The sequence below is a fragment of the Rhinopithecus bieti genome, unplaced genomic scaffold (assembly GCF_001698545.2).
Source record: "Rhinopithecus bieti isolate Rb0 unplaced genomic scaffold, ASM169854v2 scaffold_4600, whole genome shotgun sequence".
NCBI lineage: Eukaryota > Metazoa > Chordata > Mammalia > Primates > Cercopithecidae > Rhinopithecus > Rhinopithecus bieti.
The window spans coordinates 1,697,488-1,709,599 of NW_016804545.1; the positions used below are offsets into that span (position 1 = coordinate 1,697,488).

The window sequence follows — 12,112 nt, forward strand, 5'->3', positions numbered from 1 at the left end:
TCATTCAGTTCCAGCACTGTGCTGCAATAAATATAGAGTAAAATATAAACCCTGCACACAAGGAACTCACAGTTTTGTTGGGATCTTATATGGAGTTTGTCCAGCAATGATAATCTGCCTGCCTCTTTACAAGGATTTTTAAATCAGCATCTTCTCACCTTTGTGATCTCATGGGTCTTGGGGAATGAGCAACAGCTTCTCCATCCAAAAGTTAGAGTTCCTATTTTAAAACTTTCTACTGTAAAAACACATCTTTTAAGTAGATGTTATATCAAAATGTGAACTCTTCTATTTTTGATCTAGGTAAAGATCCAGAGAAAGATATAGAGAATGAATCAGAGGAAGAAGAAGAAATGGATTTGTGAGTAAAAGAAGTGCCTTTATGTCCTATTGATGCGCATTCACTCTGATAGACATGAAAAAAATAAACACTGTTACCAATAGCAAAACCATACTTTTAAAAAACAGACTTTTTTTTTTTTTTGAGATGAAGTCTCACTCTGTTGCCTGGGCCAGAGTGCAATTGTGTGATCTTGGCTCACTGCAACCTCTGCCCTGGGTTCAAGCAATTCTCTTGCCTCAGCTTCCTTAGTATCTGGGATTACGGATGTGTGCCCCTACACCCGGCTAACTTTTGTATTTTTAGTAGAGATGGGGTTTTGCCATGTTGGCCAGGCTGGTCTCGAACTCCTGACTTCAAGTGATCCACCTGCCTCTGCCTCCCAAAGTGCTGGGATTACAGGTGTGAGCCACTGCACCCGGCCCAGACTTGTTCTTTTAATATAAAAACAATGCCATTTAACGTTGCATTAAACTGTTGAAAACATGTATTATTGTGTTTTTATGAAGACACTTCTTTTAAATTGATGCATATCAGATGCACAAATTTTCAGAATACAAGTGATAATTGAATATAGTCATATAATTTATACAGTGTACTTGGGATAACCATCACTTTAAATATAAAGATACATCTTTAAGAAAGACTGTTAAGAGTGTTTGTTCTCAGAATAGGAGCAGTGGGCGGCGTGGAAGGAGCACTTAGAAAACTTAGAGTTTTCTCTTTAGTCCTTGATGTAGCCTCAGTTTGGACAGGCACTTTTCCCATCTGTAAAATGGGGATATTTAAATTGCTCCACTACCTTGGAAAGTTGCTACAAAGGATGAAAGAGGTGTCATCTGCATAATAGGAAGCTTTAAAGTCCTGTGAGACATGAAGTGTTTCTGATTTGTTCTTGATATTTAAATGCTAGTGATAACTTGGTCACATTATTTAACAGGCTTAGCCATGTTTTTCACACAGAGTTGAGACTCACACTGTGGGGGTTTCAGACATTGGTGCCTACACCTGCAGTGTTTTCTCCTTCATTCCCAGCATTGGATCAGTCACCAAGGCCGGTGATTCTCTCTTCCTATTTCTCCCCTTCTCTTTCGTTCCTAGTTCAATTACTCAAATTACAAATGTTTCTCTTCATAGCCTCATGAGTTCTACTTCATCACAGGTGTCTACAGAGCACATAGAGGGTTTGTCTCTTCCACCACAAAGTTCAGCTCTTTAGCCTGGCACTGTCTGTGAAAGGATCCTACATTACTGTCCAATTTTATTCCCATCACCCCCTAATGTGAGCCCTTTGCTCTAATTGAAATACATTCTTAGTTACTGCCTTTAATCAGGCTGGGCCTTTTCCTCTTCTGCTCCAGCTTCTATAATTCTCTTCATCCTTTGGGATCCTAAAACCTCATGTCTGCAGCCTTCTCTAGTAGTCCAGGCCACAGCGATCCCTACTTTATAATACTGACATCTAGAAATTGCTGTAATTATTATAGACATTTTCCCACCATCAGTGATCCTACTTAACACCCTATCTTAAAAATCTCTTTTGGTTGTTTGCAACTGACTAGAAGTTTCTAGCTTAGATTTCTAAAATTATTGTTTTTTTTTTTAATACTAAACACTAAGCATGTTGCTCATGATTAAGTTAGAATGTGACTTTTAGGACACATTATGCTTGCAACAGAGAATAACATCTCCTTGTCCACAACAAATGTACAGATTACATGTACATGTACACAACAACAAAAGCCTAGATTATATTGCCTGAGACCAAACGTAAACCTTAAGCATTCTGAATAGCAGTCACCAGAATGAAGGTTGCTGGTTTACATTCCTAGTTGTATTTGCTTGAGGGAAAATGCTTTTCTGCCCATTAGGTGATCAACCAGGGTGACCCAAGAAAAATCATAGTCTTTTAGCTGATTTATAATGATTTTTTTTTTCTCCTATCAGAGAAAGAAGGAGCTGAACTATTCTCTGACTTGTTTGGTGCAGAACATGACAATAATGTCAGAATCTATCTGAATACTCTCTAAACTTGGATTTTAAAACCTTTAAATGTTGAAGAAATCAGTCACATTAGTTAAGGTAGAATCAAAATGAAGAATTACTCTCTGATTTTACCTACCTGCCTCCATTTTACATATAAAGCCCTTTTTTTCTTGACACGGGGATAGCTGCCATAATCCTTCCGGGATCCTCAGGGCAACACAATGATGGGGCTTGAAGTAGTCTGTGTCTGGCTTCCGAATGCCCCAGTTTGACTGGTCTGTGGGAGTTCCATCAAACCACTTTATGGTTTCATCTGTGAGAAAATTGCTGACTCATTATGAATTATGTGCATAGTTACCAAACATACTAAGACTGGAATTAACCATAAAAAGCAGCCCCTGAATTTAATGAGACTCTTGAACTAACACATTCAACTCAGTAAATATAGTCATGTACTCAACATCAAAAGGTAGGCATTAATAAAGTTGCCTCTTTATTTTAGGTACAGTGTTCTAATTTAGGTCATTTAGGTTATCATGTTTCTTAATGTGACAGTTTGAATTTTGAAATATTCCATATATACAATCAATTTAAAGAAATCATTTGATAAACAAAACTAATTGAGTCAAGAAAAATCCTCTGAAGTCCTAACATCTTCATCATTACAAAATGGCTCGCTTTCTAAAAAGATTTTACAGTGAATTTCTTTAATAGCAAGCCAGCCATGTACCAAAGGGGTAGGGGTGGTAGGACAGTCCATCCCATCTGTGGGCAATAGTGTATTGCCTGAAAACAATTTAAAACTAACAGTACAGCTAACTAAAAGTTGGTCTGCTTTTTATTATCACCATCTGCTTGAAATTCTGAACAATGTTGGTGATTAAAATACTCCTCCTCGAAAGGGTAGGCTCACCCTCCACCTTGGTACACCACTATAACAAGCTCTCCATACCAATTAAAATAATTTTCTTCACAAGTACCTTTCAATAACCATCAATTACATAAATAAAAGAATACCATGATTCCATTTTATTATAAACTCTGGTTTTTATGAGTAACAAATCAGAATCCTAACAGCACAGTTTATCATGGAAACATTTCCATAACTCTATTGTGCTTTTATAACATTTAGAAACCTGGGATATTTTCAAGTAAATATGGTTTTGGTATGCGGTGACTAAGTCTGTGAACACAAAGTTCCAGTCAAGCATCCTCTTGCTAAGCATAAAGATAAACATGTTATTGTTTGTTTGTTTTATTTTGGTGTTCTGGGATTATTTTAAAAGACAAAAGCGTAGAGAAAAGGGTTGCAATGTTGTTTTGGAAGAAATGGCTTTAGGCTTCATGCTATTTTTTTTCACAGAAAATGTATCCAAGGAGAGTTTTCTGGCTCACAGATGCCATTATCATCAGCTTTAACAACCATGTATTTATTTATGTCCTCTCGTCTACCCAAATCACTTACTGTTACCATCAAATTGAGCATTCAACCAAACCATCTGGACAGAAGAACCAAAAGTAAACAGCTCTTCTAGGAGAAATGCATTTTCAGCCTCATCCTTGATTGTTAAAAGATTAGAACCTATAAGAGAGATAAGTAGCAAAGGAATATTTGTGTTTACACATAAATATACTTAAAAAAATGTTTCCTATACCATTATTTATAAAGCTCAGGTTTTGAAAAGTGAAAATTTCCATTGTAAATAAGATACTTTAAATTAAAAAAGTAAAACCACATTTTTTAAAAGATACAAGCTTGCACTTCAGAAGTTAAGGCATAGAATATTAATTTTAGGGAACATTCAAAATTCATAATGCAAATGCATGCAAGCAAAAGGAATGTTTTCTTCAGAAAGTGCAGTATGCTGAGACATCATCTTAGGTTTCCAAATTCTACACTAGACATTGTTTCATATAGTAACTGTCCTCCAAACAAGAAATTTTAATAGTATTTATTTTTTTCAATAGTTTTGTGGCTACGCTTGTCACTAAATAATGGGATGAATAAAAAAATCCACATTGTTTACTGAAATGGCAAGAAGGAGCACATGAAAGCATTTTACCATCACAAAACAATTACCTTCCTTTTGCAAAATTCATGAGCAGCCTCAAAACTCATACTGTCTAGGACTGTAGAAAAACTGTAGCAATTACTTTTAAATTTTATCCAGGGAATAGATGTTTCTGAGCACAACTCTGGGTGTTCAGATGGTCTTGTTTCTGTGAAGAAAAACCAGTTATGATTTCAGAGTTGTGACTGGGTTTATTTATTGACATAAATATTACATTACATCTATAAAAGACCAAGATAAATATATGTAACAAGATTTTCATGGTAATACTCCAAAAGATTGGGTTTCATGTAAATGATTATAAAACTAGGACCAGTTTATAGCATTTCTGACAGAAAGAATCTTTACCTAAACATAACAAAATATGCTAATACACAGCTTTGTAGGCTTAGTTTGGGTGCTGCCTGGGTGAGGGTGGCTCTTTCATGTTTACAATTAGCATCCTAAAGGTTGGAACAAGCAGGGGCTATGACTCCCAGAGAGAGTGGCAGCTGACTGATGCTGGCAAAAGAGATTTCCAAATGTATGCATTTCATGCAGTGCTGTGTATCACAGATTTGAAAAGTCCTTACTCACTAATAAACCTATGAAAGAAAATAATGCATTCAATAAAGTATCATAATGTAGCATAACATAAAATAAATAAGGGAACTCCAGGGAGACTTTATTTCAGAGAGCAAGCATGAGAGTTAGACACATCCATGCTGAGATCCCGGCTCCACCACTTACTAGCTGCGTGGCCATGGGCATGTTACCTTGCACTTGGTTTCTTTATCTATAAAGGAGAGCTAACAACAAAACCTTTAAAAATATTTTTTTAAATTACAGAAAACTTTTTAAGAGACAAAGTCTCACTCTGTCACCTAGGCTGAAGTGCAGTGGCACAATCATAGCTCACTGCAGCCCCACACTCCTGGATTCAAGTTATCCTCCAGCCTCAGCCTCCCAAGTAGCAGACTACAGGCACGCACCACCAAGCCCAGATAATTGATTTGTTTTTTTTTTTTTTTTTTTTTTGTTTTTTGTAGAGAGAAGAGTCCATTGGTTAACCAAGCTGGTCAAGGTGCTCTGGTCTGAAGAGGTCACCCTGCCTGCTCTGCTCCAAGGCTGGGATATGGGTTACTGCGCTCTCGCTTCAAGTTGAGAAGTTTCAATGAGTTAGAGCCTGACACTTTTACAGCATTCAAGTAAAGCATTGTTATTGAAAAAAAAAAAAAGAAAAAAGAACAAAAAAACGATGACAAGATTCCAAGAAGGCAAAAGGCTAAAAAAAAAAAAAAAAAAGAAAAAAAAAAAAGGGGAGACAGCTTTTATGGTGTTTTAGAAGCACAATTAGCTTTTCCAAGATATGTGCGGCTATCATTTACATTTAAGCTGAATTGTTTTGATCTAAAGATATATAATTTGTATGTTATTTGATACAGTACCCAGAATGCAAGTAAATACATGCACTTTTACTAAATGAGAGATTTAAAAGGAGGCCAGCTTGTGTTAGCGAATTCTGTGCAGGAAACCTGATTTCTACTCTTGGTACTGGTGATGGACAGCTGTGAGACACTTAGGAAACTATTTAATGCTCTGAATTTACATTTCATTTTTAATCAAGGGGTTAGGCCAGGTGAACTTTAAGTGTAAATGAGATATTATGTAAAGTGCAGAGGCAGATATCTACTAAATATCCAAACAATATCACCATCATCTTATTGTAGCTCTGGAATCCTATCAATCTTTGATTTAAACATGAATCCTCAAAGTCCTCCACACATGCTTGAAGCCCATGTTTCTCATCCAATTTCCCACCCCTCCCTTACGCCTAACCTGCATTCAGACAAATTCCAACATCGGCTTTGCCTCATACAATCCTAGTCCTGTCTTCCTTCCCCATTTTCATCCAGCTTTTCTGCTCAGAATGCCTTTCCATGTCCCATTATTACCCATCTACACCCACTCATTTATCAAGGCCCATCTGCACTGCCGTGTCCTTCAAGAAGCCTTTCTACCTTTCTCCAAATGGATACAATGCATTCTTTTTCTTGATAACCCCCATAACATTTGCTACCTCTCTGGTATCATTTTGTAGTTCTGTTTTTCTTTACATCACCCACCAGACCAGAGGCTTCTTGAAGACAGAGACTTCTTACTATACTCATCCTCATATCCCTTGCTTAGCACAGTGCCTTGCATACAGTAGTTACATAGGGCATATTTTTGAGTTGAATAGAATTGTACCTACCAGGGGGCACATGACAAATGGCACCTTGCAGAAATGACTCACAGGCTGTGCTATGCCAGCGTCCGTTGGTGTCGGCAAAAACACAGTCACCATGGAGGGAGGACTCCTCGTCTTTCCAAAAAGTGAAAGAGGATTTGGTGCCATCAGACCAGTCAAAATTAAGACCATTCTGTGGAGGAAAACTGAGCCATCATTTCCTTGCCATGACTGCTGGCAGCATCACCCAGTGTTATCTGAGCATACTACAATTCCCACATCGATTGCTATTTTCACACACCTGTTTAAAGAGGGGCTAGGACATCTGTGAATACAGCTTGACAAACAGGAGTATCTGCCACAAATCAGATCTTTTTTGATTTTTAGGAATCCTTGGCTCCCTGCCACTATGATTTTCTAGTAAGCAATCAGCGTGAAACTGGACCAGTACCTTGTCTTTTACAGTGAAATACATTTCAGATTGATCAAAGATTCAAACATAAAATTAAAAATGTAAACATGTTAAAGAAAACTTGGTTAAATTTTTTTGTACTGTTGGTGTGGGGAAAACCTTTCTAAGTCATAGAAAATCCAGAGGCCATAAAGCAAAATTGACTACATAAAGTTAAAACATTCTGTACTACATGATGCAATAAATCATCATGAAATATCATTTATTTATCTCGCCCACTGGCAAGGATTAAAATTTTGAGAATACCTGGTGTTGGCAAGGATGTGAAAAAATTAGACGTTACCACATGCTGTGGTTGGCATGTAAATTGGTGCAAACTCTTGGAGGGCAATTTGGTAGTACTTGTCAAAATTTAAAGTGTACACAGCAATTTTACTTCTAAAAAATTATCCTACTGGAACAAGGATATTTCATGTGCATTGTTTATAACTGTGAAAAACAGAGAAGAATCCAAATGCCTATTCACAGGAGAATGGCTCAATAAGTTGTGGTACATCCTTACATGCCGTGTTCTAAAGAATTCACGAGATTTTTATGTGCTGACATGTGAAATTGTAAAAGATATATTAAATTAAAAAGCAAGTTTAAAGACAGCATGTAGAATAGGATCTCATTTGTGTTTGAAAAACGATATACATATTCTTCCATTACATGAATATATATGTGTATACATGGAAAATTTCTAGATGGCACGCAAGACAGTGTTCACAATTACTAACATTAGGGAGTAGAACTAGGGGTCAGGATAGACTAGTGTACTTTTCGCTACTTTGAGTGTACAATATTTTTATTTAAAAAATGAAAATAATGTATTCTCTAAACCACATCCCTAGAGGAAAATAAAACCTCAAGTGCTTAATTATAAGGGGTACTGAACTAATTAATAATCACATTTCTAGACAAGAAGAATGATTCATTTTTTTCTTGGGGATTCATTAAATGCCACCAATTCCCAAATGCAGTGCTTGAGTTTCAGACGTGTTCCAGTGCACATGCAAGGCAGTATCTGGGTACTTGGAAATTTTCAGAGAACCTTTGAAGGGTATTGATTTCCAGACATTAGGTAAGTGGGTGTTTACCCTAAAGAGGTGTGCACTCTTATTTTGTAGTCATAGGCTGCTCATAAGGTTGGTCAAATAATTGCATAAACCAATTATTTAAGTATTATATTTATTATTATTTTTGAGATTTTTTTTTTCAGTGCTAATTTCAGTGGCCAGATCATGAAGGAGGTAGATGCTAAACTTAATTATTCAAGGATGTCTCAAGGGAGTTAGGATACCTACATCTGTGGTGAACAGTCCAATCCAGTGGGCGTATCCTAGCCGGTTGAGGACAACAGTGAGGAAGGACTGGTGATACTGGTCTGTGATGCTGACCAGCTGTGCTCCGTGCATCAGGCAGGTTTTTATTGCTGCATACCAAGTCATATTTGCATTAATTATTTTGTAAGTTCTGTTTCCATATTCTAAGGTATTGGGCATTGGATACATATCAGATGTATTTACGCCATGTCCAGAAGTATCTAGAACAAGAACAGCAACAAAAGTCATTTGTAGCATTTGAATGACAAAGGAGGAGGCAAAGCTTAGCATAGATCCTTGTCACTATGATTCATGTTGATCACAGAGCTTTCTTCTGGAATTGACTGTTTTAAAACGAGGACACTATCTGAAAGTGTAGGTGATGCTAAAAAATGAGAACACTTAGGAAATTTAATGAATCGTTTTTCAAAAACATAAACATTGATTGAACCATTTCTAGAAGATTTCCCATTTTTGACCATCCTTTATCAAATTGACTGCTTTTTGGTGGAACTGATGGTGATCTTCTTAGGTGGGTTTCACTCCACTAACTACACTTGGCCTAATCCACACTGCTCTGGCAGAACTTAGTGCTTATTAATAGCAGAGAGGCACATGTTATATAGTCACATACTACATTGCAAACCTAATATTACAGGTGCATATTATCAGGTAAAATACTTGATAACACTTTTGACACTGATAGTCACTATTGTGCTTAATGTTTGCATGTGTAAATTCTAAAAGGAATTTTAAAAAATAAAGTTAATAAATTCTTAGAAATACACACTATTCTTATAAACAGTTACTATTAATATGTCACCTGTCAGAGTCAAGGTTTATAAATTAAAAGGCAAGGTTTTCCCACACGTTGTCAAGCATTGGTGCTTGAGTGTTCGTGAGTGCCTCTGATCATGTGAAAACCAAGCCTGTGTTTATGAACAGGTGTTTCCTCTCTAATATGTGCGTTTGCCTTTCTGTTCTGTACTATGTTATATACTAGGATAGATTAAAGGTTTAGAAAACCTAAAGGACAAAAACAAGGTAAGAGTTTTTGTATCTTCTGATCCAAAGTGACTTGAATTTCTGTGTACTGGTTTAACAACATTTGGTGTCGGAAAGAAGCACGTGAAGTGTGGATAGGTCATGAGACTGGGACTTAATCCTATTCCTGGCCCTAACTGGCTAAGAGCCCTTGGGCAAGTAAACCTTTCTAAACCTCAAATTTATGGTCTCCAAGAGATGATGGTCTCCCTTGGAGAGGTGTGGATGGAATTGAACAAGATATCCACACAGCGCACACACTATTGTATGGAGACACAGAAAGCACCCTATGATTGTTGCTTCTTCCTCCACTCTCCGCCTCCGGTCATACTCCCTCCAATAAAAATGGCAAAGTGGGAAACTGACCTTTATCTGAAACCGTTACCTCAATATAGCAGCCGTACATATGGAAAAACCAAAGTAAAATGAATCTATTTAATTTCTATAAATTGTGATGGATCACACTTGTTTTTTTTATGGAAAACATTTTATTTTATATAATTTTATGTTATCATTAATACAAATACAGGGAAATCTTTAAATAAAATTATTTGTTATGTATTTTTTGAATCTTAGTTTTTGTTCATTGTCATAAAACTCTGACTCTTCAGTGTTTTTCCTTCAAAATTCACAATTCTTTTGAAACAAATTTGAGTTAGTGAGAGAAAGGGTACATATTTTATTTGAATTTTAGCTAAAACATGTAATTAATCATTCTAACATTTTACTTATTCAAAAATACTGATGTCTCTAAAAGTTAACAAGCCATGAAATTGAAGACATTTAGAAGTTTACTAACACTTCAAAAAATTCTTCTGAAATATGGGTTTATAGGAGTCACTGATTGAAATAAGCATGAGTATTTATAGGTTTATTACTATTAATTGAAAAATTTATTTGATGCTTCAAGATACAATACGTATTTTTTGAGTAACTTATATCTGTTAATCTTATGTGTATATAAAATAAACATATGAATCTTAGTTATTTCTATTACTACTAAAATCTGTGGATGTTTTCATTTGTTTCTGTGTCATTATCTTTGGCAGAGAGAATTCTTAAGTGCAGATGGATCACACTTTTATCATATTTTTATTCTTTGCTAGAAGTCTGTGCCCAGCCTACGTGCCCAGTGTAATGGTTATTCATACAAAATAAAAATAATATCAACGTAGCTATTTTAAAAGGCTAACAATTCATAAAATTAAATGAAATTCTTTGTATATGTTACCAAAATGCCAATTTGACTATTTTCCCCCCACTAAGTTATATATCTGTATTTTTACATATATAAATTTCTCCACATGTAATTGATTCCATTAAGTTTCAAAACAAGTTATTTTGAGCAGCAGGGTTTTCCACCCATTGCCCTGAAAAGAAAGATCTATTGGAAACCAAGTTCTAAACTGGGGAGCCTTGCTTTGCCATTGTGTCTCTTCTTATTTGGTTTCTTAATTTTTTTGGTAGATAAAAGACTTTGGGTTCAAGCCCAATGTGAGCACATATGTATCTGGCAAATGGAGAAGAGGAGCAGAACTTGAAGAGTCATTGTTGGCTACAATAATTAGTGTAGTTGAACAATACTTTTTGGAAATAATAAAAAACTCTATTATTTGTCAAATACATGCTAGAAGTATGTTAAGTGTTATATATACATAGAGTGTGTGAGATGGTTATTACCACATTTTGCAGATGCAGAAATCATGATCACAGAAGGTCATGACTTGACTGAAGCTTATCTACAAAGGAGGGTGGGAACTCATGTGTGGTGGGCACTCCAGTGCCTATGCTCTCAATCACCACTATTCTATACTATCTCTAAAGGAAAATCTACACTGTTAGTCCCAAAAATACCAAAGAGAGAAAGTGATGAGAGGGCTAATTCCAAGAATAAATCAACATTTAGGTAGTAGAATAAAATCATTGTGTTTAACTGAGATTCTCTTGAGTGTGTTATTTTTCTTTTGTTTTGTTTTGTTTTGTGTTGTGCTGTTTTCCCAGAGACAGAGTCTTGCTCTGTAGCCCAGGCTGGAGTGCAGTGGTGCGATCTCGGCTACTGCAACCTCCACCTCCCGGGTTCAAGTGATTCTCGTGCCTTAGCCTCCCTAGTAGCTAGGACTACAGGTGCCCACCACCACACCAGGTTAATTTTTTGTATTTTAGTAGAGACGGGGTTTCACCATGTTGCTCAGGCTGGTCTTGAACTCCTGAGCTCAGTCAATCCACCCGCCTTGGCCCCACAAAGTGCTAGGATTACTGGTGTGAGCCACCGTGCCCAGCAAGGATTACTTATGTTTTTAAGCCTCGAGTTCCTCATCTGTAAAATGGGAAACTTTTACTTACTTCATAGAACTGCCTTGAGGATTTTATGGCAAACTGAGCATACACTCAAGGCACAGTGTCAGGTACATCATAAATGTGTAAGTACCTGGCATGCTCATATTATTTCTTTCCCTACAAGGCTCTGCTGTTCCCATATTACTCTTCCTATTACAGATCTAGTATCTTTTTTCAGTTCCTGACCACTATAATGTTTAAGTGGTAGCTGAGAACCAGAAATGGAGCTTCCCTGGCACCGCTTTTTCGAGGATGGGTTGATAGTAACATTAGAGACTTCACACATATGCCACATTAAGAAGTAAAATTCCTATTCCAAATAAGTATATATATATATATATATATATA

General features: G+C 36.4%; 1 protein-coding gene across 4 annotated transcripts in view; it reads right to left on the bottom strand.

The window, feature by feature from the left end:
• Positions 1-12,112, bottom strand: part of PLA2R1 (phospholipase A2 receptor 1) — a 128,418-nt gene that overhangs the window by 9,502 nt on the left and 106,804 nt on the right. Inside the window, exons 24-28 of one of the 4 annotated variants that reach the window (XR_001884900.1) lie at positions 8,366-8,604; positions 6,632-6,800; positions 4,407-4,546; positions 3,792-3,908; positions 2,463-2,639 (exon numbers count right to left, since the gene is read on the bottom strand). Coding sequence is in view for 3 of the 4 variants with exons in the window: in XM_017869138.1 (XP_017724627.1) it covers positions 2,463-2,639; positions 3,792-3,910; positions 4,408-4,546; positions 6,632-6,800; positions 8,366-8,604 (843 nt within the window). In the remaining variant the exon portion in view is untranslated. Of the gene's footprint in view, positions 1-2,462; positions 2,640-2,806; positions 3,911-4,406; positions 4,547-6,631; positions 6,801-8,365; positions 8,605-12,112 lie in introns of those variants that run through there. The other 3 variants (XM_017869139.1, XM_017869138.1, XM_017869137.1) reach the window with 3 other exon arrangements.